Source organism: Hyperoodon ampullatus (genome assembly GCF_949752795.1).
Source record: "Hyperoodon ampullatus genome assembly, chromosome: 14".
Taxonomy (NCBI): domain Eukaryota; kingdom Metazoa; phylum Chordata; class Mammalia; order Artiodactyla; family Ziphiidae; genus Hyperoodon; species Hyperoodon ampullatus.
In genome coordinates, this window is record NC_136927.1 from 32,063,424 (window position 1) to 32,073,511 (window position 10,088).

Genomic DNA, 10,088 nt, shown 5'->3' on the forward strand with positions numbered 1-10,088 from the left:
GGAGGGAGGGTTCTCTACATCCTCTGCTTCCCTTTTTACCATCATTTAACTGGTGCGTATTCAACTACCAGGCCAGAGCTTGGAGTAGAAAAATTTAAAGCTAAAATATTAAAAATCTGTCAGCAGCGATCAGCAGTTACATCAGAGCACTATTGAAAGCACGTGTAAAAGATCTTGAGCATATAATACGGGATTTACTGAAATGGGGTTTGTGGTCACCTGGGGACAGATGCGCCCTCCATAGTTCCAATTGTTTCCAAAGGTCAGACAGTCTGTGCTGAAGGCACAGCCTCTCAGGCCCCAGCCTGATTGCGTGGTCTCCTGTGTCACCTAGTTGTGGGCTCTGGGGCCAGACTGCATGTTCAAGACCAGCCTCTGCTCCTCACTTGCTCAGGGGACCCCGGACAAGTGGCTTCTGCACTTTGATGTCCCCAGCTGTGAAACACTCCTCCTTCACAAGGCTGGCATGCAGATTACATGAGAATTGGTGTAATTTTTAGCCCAGGACCTGACAAGCAGTGGTCCTCTTTAATCTATCCAAAAGGATTAAATTACCAAGTGCTTTTTGGGGTCAGGAACTGTGAGGACCCAAAGAAGAACCAGACCAAGTCCTGCCTTCAGGGAACCCTTGGTACTGCCAGGGCCATTTCTGGGTCACATCCAGATGGTGACACTCTTTAGACCCAGGTCAAACCGAGGGACAGGAAACAGAGAGGAAATGCCACGGAGGCCTCCTTCCTCAAATCCACAGGGTACAGCTCACAGAGAGAAATCTTCATGGACGTTAGCGGAGTGACGGAGTGCGTGGGTAGAGGTGGGTCCCCATCGTGTGGTCCTGAGCCTGAAGATGTGCCTACGAGGCAAGTCAAAGGCTGACTAGCCTGGCGCACCTTGACTGATGGTGGGGGGTGTGGGGGGAAGGGCAAGGCCTCCCCTCCCATCCCACAGACCAGAGGGCACGAGATGCAGGGTGTGCACATCCTGGAGGCAGTTCTCCCAACTCCTGCAAACACAGGCTTTGTCAGGGAGCCTGGTACAGGAGGACAGCAGCCATACCTTCTACAGAAGGCCGCTCAGTCCCAGCTGTGTTCCAGGGTCCAGCCCAGCAGCAGGCGTGGCCCCTGCAAAGCCACCCTCCCAGCTGCAGAAGGCAGCAAATGGAATATTGACCTGCCCTTGAAAGCCACTTTATAAGTGAAATGAACAGCAGATCTCTCCTCATGGTCATTTTCACTGAGGAGTGGTTGAGACCGGCGGATCAATTTCACCGGTGTGCTGGGGACGGAGATGCCATGGCAGTGTGCCCCAGAGGCTTATTAAAAGGAACTGTCCCCCCTGGGGCTCCTGGCAGGGGCCACCTCCACAGACACGGACTCCCTTGGCACCTTGATGGTGGCCAGCAGTGGGGAGAGAGTGTTGCTGCATGTGTCTGAGGAACAGAAGACCCGACAGGAGGAGGGGGCTCCGAGCATCCCTGCCAAATACCCATCTGTCTTCCATCTCTATAGATTTTGAGGGCACCTGTTCCAGAAAGCCGAGTATGGTCTCTTCAGAGAAGGTTCCTTCCTCTGCCTTCCAGCCTCCTGCCCCCAGGTCAGACAGATGGAAGACTTGAGTTGTGCTGGGGAAAGGAACGGGAGGTTTTGAGGTATATTTCTGTAGTTTTTAAAATCTTTGTAAAAGCCTCTATCCACTTCCCTCAGCATCAATATATCAAGTTCTTAAGATTTTGGTGGCCAGACTTTGCCTGTGCCTCTTTTATTTCAGTGATCTAGGGGCTCTGAAAGAGCCAACTCTATTTCTATTTGTAACAGACTCAATAAATATGTGTTGAATGATACATGAGCAGTAGAAAGGACCAATATTATGCCCATTTCACAGATCAGAAAACTGAGTCTTGGGGAGGTTATAGATCTTCCTCAAAGGTCCGAAGGTGTCTAACTGAAGGCACACAGGTTTTCTGACTTTGACTATGGAGCTTCTATTACTCCACAAGGCCTTGGAAGTCTATTTTTATAGTGGAAGTGGGGCCTTTCTTGCTCTCCACACTTCCCTTTTCTTGTCTGCAAAACTGGGGTAGACATACCTCCCGCATCCCACCTGATCGGGTGGATCAGGAACGTAATTTTACCTTGCTCAGTGGTTCTGCTCCTGCCCAGATCCAGAGCCACCAGCCTGCTTTAATTATAAAAACACAGGCCGGAGGAAAGAAGAGCTTCTCCGTGGCCTGATTCCTATCGATGGGGCTGGGTAAGAAACGGCACTATTCTCCTTTAAATCTCGCTAGTGCACGAGGCCAACAAAGGCTGTGAGCAATGAGAATTTCAGCCTGAGGACACAGAAATGTGATGGCATGCAAGGTGGCGGCTTTAGTGAGCTTTGGTGTAAAAAAAATCAATGGTCCTTATTTAAGGCTGTCCTTGCAACCGTGAGACCTTCCTGCTTCCCTGGAGCTGCATGTGCACAGTCCTGGGCTCTGCTGATGGACCTCGGTCCTGGGGTGCATGTGGCCTTGGCCCTGGCTCTCTCCTAGAGGGAAGGGACCTGGGGAGAATCCCAGGTCTCTCCCATTCAGAGCAGTCTCCACCCTTTTCTCCATCCACCCCGGACCCCTGTCACCTCCCAGTTTATACTTACCAACAATCCCATGCCTTCAGATACTACTGTTAAACCATGTGAAATTGCCAGTACCAGACTTATTTTTTGTTGTAGTTTTTGTGGCAAGAGCATTTAACCTGAGACTTTACACCTTCACAAATTTTAAGTGTACAATACAGGACTGTTGACTGTAGGTACAGTGTTGTACAGCAGGTCTCTAGAGCTTATTCCTCTCTTTTTTAAATTTAAATTTTATATTGGAGTATAGTTGATTTACAATGTTGTATTAGTTTCAGGTGTACAGCAAAGTGATTCAGTTATACATATAGCCATTCTTTTTCAGATTCTTTTCCCTTATTACAAAATATTGAGGATAGTTCCCTGTGCTATACAGTAGGTCCTTGTTGATTATTTTATATATATTGGGTTGGCCAAAAAGTACCTTGGGTTTTTTAGTAAAAATAAGACATTTTTCATTTTCACCAAGAACTTTATTGAGCAACGTATTCACCCTTTTGTTCTACTACTATCTGCCGTTTTTCAGGCAACTTCATAATTCCATCTTCCCAAAACTTTTTATCTTTTTGAGCAAAGAACTGTGCCAGGTGCCTTTTACACTCTTCCAGGAAATTGAATTTTTTTTCCATTAAGAGAATTTTTTAAAGATGGAAATAAATGGAAATTCGATGGTGCAATGTCTGGTGAATACGGTGGATGAATCAGAACTTCCCAGCCAAGCTGTAACAGTTTTTTGCCTGGTCATCAAAGAAACATGCGGTCTTGCATTATCCTGATGGAAGATTATGTGTTTTCTGTTGATTGATTCTGGATGCTTTTCGTGGAGTGCTGCTTTCAGTTGGTCTAATTGGGAGCAGTACTTGTTGGAATTAATCGTTTGGTTTTCTGGAAGGAGCTCACAATAGAGGGCTCCCTTCCAACCCTACCATATATATAGCATCATCTTCTTTGGATGAAGACCGGCCTTTGGTGTGGTTGGTGGTGGTTCATTTCACTTGCCCCATGATCTCTTCCATTCCACATTATTGTACAGTATCCACTTTTCATTGCCTGTCACAATTTGTTTTAAAAATGGAACGTCTTCTTTACGTTTCAGTAGAGAATTGCTTGTGGAAATACGGTCAAGAAGGTTTTTTTTCACTGAACTTACGTGGAACCCAAACATCAAAGCAATTAACATAACCAAGCTGATGCAAATGATTTTCAACGCCTGATTTGGGTATTTTGAGTAGGTTGGCTATCTCCTGTGTGGTATAATGTTGATTGTTCTCAATTAATGTCTTGATTTGATCGCTATCAACTTCAACTGGTCTACCCAACCATGGAGCATCATCCAGTGAGAAATCTCCAGCACAAAGCTTCGCAACCCACTTTTGACATGTTTGATCAGTCACAGCACCTTCTCCATACACTGCACAAATCTTTTTTTGCATTTCAGTTGTGTTTTAACCTTTCTTGAGATAATAAAGCATAATATGCTGAAAATGTTTTCTTCCACCTTCAGTATTAAAATGGCTACACAAAAATTCACCAATTTTGATAAGTCTTAATTTTTAAGTGCATGCTGATATGACAGCTGTCACATACAATCTAACAAAATTGTTTTGAATGAAATTAAAGACAACTAAGTGCTACTAGAGCCATCTTACGGAAAAAACCGAAGGAATCTTTTGGCCAACCCAATAGTAGTGTGTATCTGCTTAATCCCAACCTCCTAATTTATCCCTCCCCCCAACATTTCCCCTTTGGTAACCAAAGTTTGTTTTCCAAGTCTGTGAGTCTGCTTCTGTTGTAAATAAGTTCATTTGTATCATTTTTTTTAGATTCCACATATAAGTGATATCATATGATATTTGTCTTTCTCTGTCTTACTTCACTTAGCATGATAATCTCTAGGTCCATCCATGTTGCTGCAAATGGCATTATTTCGTTCTTTTTTATGGCTAATATTCCATTGTGTATATATACCACATCTTCTTTAAACATTCCTCTGTCGATGGACATTTAGGTTGCTTCCATGTCTTGGCTATTGTAAATAGTGCTGCAGTGAACATTGGAGTGCATGTATCTTTTTGAATTATGGCTTTCTCAGGATATATGCCCAGGAGTGGGATTGCTAGATCATATGGGAGTTCTATTTTTAGTTTTTTAAGGAACATCCATACTGCCCTCCATTGTGGTTGTACCAGTTTACATTCCCACCAACAGTGTAGGAGGGTCTCCAGCACTTACTGTTTGTAGGCTTTTTGGTGATGGCCATTCTGACCAGTGTGACGTGATACCTCATTGTAGTTTTGAATTGCATTTCTCTAATAATTAGCGTTGTTGAGCCTCTTTTCATGTGCCTTTTGGCCATCTGTATATCTTCTTTGGAGAAATGTCTGTTTAGGTCTTCTGCCCATTTTTTTGATTGGGTTTTTGTTTTTGTTTTTTGACAGAGCTGCATGAGCTAGCTGTTTGTAAATTTTCAGATTAATCCTTTGTTGGTTGCTTCATTTGTAGATATTTTCTCCCATTCTGTGGGTTGTCTTTTCATTTTGTTTATGGTTTCCTTTGCTGTGCAAAAGCTTTTAAGTTTAATTAGGTCCCAGTTGTTTGTTTTTATTTTGATTATTCTAGGAGGTGGATCCCAAAAGATATTGCTGCGATTTATGTCAAAGACTGTTCTGCCTATGTTTTCCTCTAGGAGTTTTATAGTATCCAGTCTTACATTTAGGTCCTTAATCCATTTTGAGTTTAGAACTTATTCATCTTGTTCAGCTGCAACATTATGCCTGTCAGTCAGTTAGCAACTCCCTACTTGCCCCTCCCCCTGCCTCTACTAACCACCATTCCAGGCTTTGGTTCTCTGAGTTTGACTATTTCAGATGCCTCATATAAGTGGAATCATACAGTAGCTGTATGTATGTGTGACTGGCTTATTTCACCTAGCATAGTGGCCTCAGCATTCATCCATGTTTTCACATATGTCAGAATTTCCTCTTTTTTTTAAAGGCTTGAATATTCCATTGTATGGATGGACCACATTTGTTATCCATTCACGGAGATGAGGTTATTTGCACATCTTCCCTGTTGTGAATAGTGCTGCGGTGAACATGGGGGTGCAGAGAGATTTCTTCCAGATCCTGATTTCTATTCTTTTGGATAAATACTTATTCTACCCTGGAAGCCTTGGCTCAAAGCCAGCAAGACACTTGCCTAAGGAAACGCAGCTCGTTAGTGGCTCCACGTGGGGTGAGCTCTCCTGCCGTTGCCACAGCGCTGTGAGGGCCGAGCGATCGTCATCCCCGTGTGGCAGGCAGCCCAGGGCACCAGGCTCAAGGGCAGCGAGCAGAGCCCATTGGCAGGGGGCCTGAGGGTGTCCTGGCTCAGAGGACCCGCCCTCACCTGCTGCGCTACTACCCACACAGGTGCCTTTGGTGAAACGAAATAAAATGCCAGTCCTGGCCCCGCTGTCTCGTAACTGTCCCCTCGCGCCAGCCAGCCTCCCGCCTCTCCTGGGCCCTCCCAGGAGCCAGCTCTGGGGACCACGGGCTCTGGTCACTGTGGGCAGAGGTCCTCCTGGCCTCACCCATCATGCCCAGTGATGACAGCAGCCACGGGCACAGGGGCAACTGGCTGGACCCCTGACCCCGGACAGTGTGAGGGGAGGCCAGTGGTTTACAATGATCTCTACACCTGAGCCGACCTGCACACTTGTAATCAACAGCCCCTCACAGGAGGGGCAAAGATTCCTTCCAGCATCGTCTGCCCATCCTCTAAGCGGCGTTCAGGGGTAAAGAGGCTTTGGGTAATGTGAGTGTTTGGGAAGAAGACAGGGCCGTGGTGGCTTTGGGCCCGTGGCCAGTGCCATTCTGAAGGACGTACCCAGAGGATTTGGAGCAGCTCCAGCTTTGTTCAAGGTCAGATGCTTCTCTTCCCTCCATGCACAGAAGATAAGCACACCCTGGCTCCCATGGGAGAAGGTGGTAATTAGAAGGATTTTTCATTTTATTATCTTCCTGAGATGTTGTCCCAAATGGGAAGTGAGGGACATCTCACTGAGCACAGTGTCTGGGTCCCTGAAAAGGCGTGAAAATCAGCTCGTGTAAACCGAACCACTCCTGCTTTGCAGGAAGCAAGTGGCCATTTCAGGGACCCCTGCGGGGACCATTCCTCCTTGGATATGATCCACTCCTTTGCTTATCCGAACTGGGCCTGGAGACATGGTGGTGGTCCTGGATCTGCCACTTACCAGCTGGTGGCTGTGTCCTCCCTGTGCCTCGGGGCTCAGCTCTAGCTGGGCTCTGTCTTCCCTTGCAGAGTCCTCTAGGACTTGGGTCCAGAAAGCCCTTGGCACGGAGCCTGACGCCACAGAGACAGCCGGGATGTGCGAACAACCTTTAATCTTTGTTTTTTAAAAGCATTTTGTATCAGTGAGATATGTATTATCAACATTTTCTCTTATTTCTCTTTTTTATTTTCTGTCAGCTGTGATCTCACCATTTAGAGGTAGTTATTCTTCCATTACCAAGTCGTGTTGATTCTACTTTCTATTCAAATTTCAGTCTGTGGTAGACAGAATGACAACCCCCGCAAATTCTGCACCCTAACCCGGGTACCTATAAATGTGTCCCCTTACATGGCAAAGGGGACTCAGTAGATTTAAGGATTGGGGCAGAGGGGAGATATCCAGGTGGGTCCAATGTGATCACAAAGGTCTTTATAAGAAGGAGGTAGGAGGGTCAGAGGGAGAGTTGAAGATGCTGCAGTGTTGGCTTTGAAGATGGAGGCAGGGGCCACGAGCCGAGGCAAGCAGGCGGCCTGCAGGGGCTGGGAAGGGCCAGGAAGGATTCTTCCTTAGAGCTTCCAAGAGGTACACCTTGAGTGTAGCCTCATAAGACCCATTTGGGACTTCTGGCCTCCAGAACTGTAAGACAGCACAGCATGTTGTTTTAAGCCACCAAGTGTGTGGTAATGTGTTACAGCAGCCATGGGAAATAAGACAGAGTCCACCACCTCTGCATTCCCAGCCCAGGCTTCTGCGCGTGCCTGGAGCAGCGGCCTTGGCATCGGGCACTTCCCAGTGCAACCAGATCATGGAGCCCCTGCCGCCGAGAGCCCTCCAGCAGATGCCTTTCACCCTCCAGCTGCTCCCTCCCTGCCTCCCCCCGTGCTCTGGTGCCCAGAGCCTCCTGGCCCCAAGCTTCACCCAGGCTGGCCCCCTATGCCCGCTCTCGGGCACTTCCTGCCATGCCCCAGGCTCCCTGCTCAGGGAGGCTCTGGTGGCATTTGTAACCTAAGTCTTTGAACGTGTGATGTTTTTAACCCTCCTTCAGACTATGAGCTCCACGGGTCCTGGGAGAATCCGTTTTGTTCACCATTTATCCCCAGTACCTTGCACAGTGCTTGGCTCACGTGGGTGCGCCAAGATTCATGGAGTAAACAAATGTATCCTTCAGGTGTTTTCTGTACACAGCAGGGTTACAGCCTCCCTACTGTGCTTTAACCTGTGTTGGAATCACACGCCCTTACGGGCTCATAAACGCACTCCCGTGCCCCTGTGCATACCGGCTGCTGCTGTCTCGTGGTTATAGGTGTTTTTTCACCAGTATATCCAGTATCAGTGATCCTTGCATTGGACGCATAAGTTGTTCCGTATTTTTGGCTCTTTTACGTACTGCTGTCGTAAACGCCCTTACAATTGGACACTGGCAGACATAATTCCCTCTCCTGTGTTTGTGCATCTTTTATGGCTTTAAATGCAGTGTTCTCCCAGCATTTTCTTTCTTGGACTTTGAAATGTGCCTTTGCTGGAAGATCAATGAAGACGGTGAGAAGACGGCCAGGGCCAGAACCGTCTTTCGTTGACTTAAAAACGGGTCCAGAGCTGTGGCCCCAGAGCTGTGCTGGGCGCTGTTGACGGACAGGAAGTTCACACGACAACGTGGACGCCCCTCCCCATTTCTCCACGCTGCTCCTGCCACCCAGCCAGGCAGCAGCCATGCCCCGGAGGCCACTCCCGCCGTCCACCCCACCCCCAGCCCCTGCTGCCCTGCCTGTAGCTATTTGCACTTGGAACCCTGACTTAACCCGATTCTCCCCGCTCTGTCTGTCCTACAGTGACGTCACCCCTCCTGGAGAACCGCTGACCAAGAACAGCCGGCCCAAAGTGGCTTCCCGCTTCCCCAAGCTGTCCCGAGGTCACCCCAGGGAGACGCGCAACGTGGAGCCCCAGAGCGGCGACCTCTGACCTCCATGGCCACCCAGACTCGGGCCCTACGTGCTGCGCCAGCTGCCTCCACCCCGGCCACGGCAGCTGGCCCCTTCCACCTCGGAGGGACAACCCTGTCCCCCCGGTGAACCCCAGAGAGCACACCTTCCCCACCGGTCCCGTGACACCCTGATTAAACTGGGCCGTGTGAGAGCAGGGCAGCTCCTCGCTGGACAGACGCAGACATGTGGGCCCTGCCCTGGGCCATGAGGGCCAGCCGTTCCCCTCCCTCCAGCCCAGGGGCCAGCAGGAGGGTGGGCGCTGGGTTGGGCTCGGAGCCCCCTGGTTGAGATGCACAAGTCTGATGTCTCAGTTGGTCAGAAGGTTCATTGAGAAAAACCCCCTCTTAACTCTTGCCCACGTGGGAATTCGAATGACTGGTTTGGGCTTTTTTTCCCGTTTAATGCAATTGCTGGCTACAACCTATGGACGTGAAGGGCGTGGGTGGAGGCTAGCTCCTTCCGTGCACGCCCACCAGTGGTCAGTAGACACCTTAGTTCTTGCCACCGTGCTCCAGGGAGACAGTCCCGTGGCCTTCGTGTGAAGGAGCCATTAGAGGGATGCAGAACTGTGGTTCTCGGAGAACTTCCCTACCTCCTTATGGTTGGTTCTGGAAGGACCAGCCCCTTTAGGAAAGCTGAGGCCCCCTAGGCCCACGTGCACCTGGTCAGGCCAGCCATCAGCAGCAACCCAGTGACCTGTATCGGAGAGCCCTGGGCTACCCAGGAGTCGGTGGCCTTGGCCTTGAAAGCCTAGAGGAGAGCCCTCAGGCTGTTAGAGACTCAGCTCCGGGAAGCATTCCAGAAGGTTCTGTGGGCCTCGGGCTTTCAGACCTGGCCCCGGGGCTCCAACGCGCGCAGCGTGGCTCTCTGTGAACTTGGACACAAGTGTCCACTCTGCACAGATCATGATCATCCCCTAAAGACGAGGGTGTGCAACACAGCCTCTGTCAGCCAGCGTGTTCTCAGCAGGAGCAGGGCCCTGTGTGCCCCTGAGACCAATCCCTCTGCCCCTCCCATTCAGAGCGGGGGCCCCCCTGGCAGCTCGCCCCATGGGACCAGAGCCATTTGGCCCGCTTTCACATCCAGAATCACGGAACCCTCTCCCACCCTGGGCAAGAGCCATCCTCAGCTGCTGATACAAACAGAGGCATTTTCTGGGGACAACAGCTGATGTAAACGTGTGTGAAAGATGGTCGGTAGAAGGCTAACCACTCATC

General features: G+C 49.3%; 1 protein-coding gene across 1 annotated transcript in view; it reads left to right on the forward strand.

Annotated features, from left to right (window-relative positions):
• The window catches only part of SNX29 (sorting nexin 29), a gene marked incomplete at both ends in the record, with an annotated part of 539,882 nt that extends 531,034 nt beyond the window's left edge, over nucleotides 1–8,848 (forward strand). Inside the window, 1 exon segment of the mRNA XM_079720019.1 lies at nucleotides 8,719–8,848. Within this exon segment, the coding sequence (XP_079576145.1) occupies nucleotides 8,719–8,848 (130 nt within the window).
• Between the last annotated feature and the right edge of the window lie 1,240 nt (nucleotides 8,849–10,088).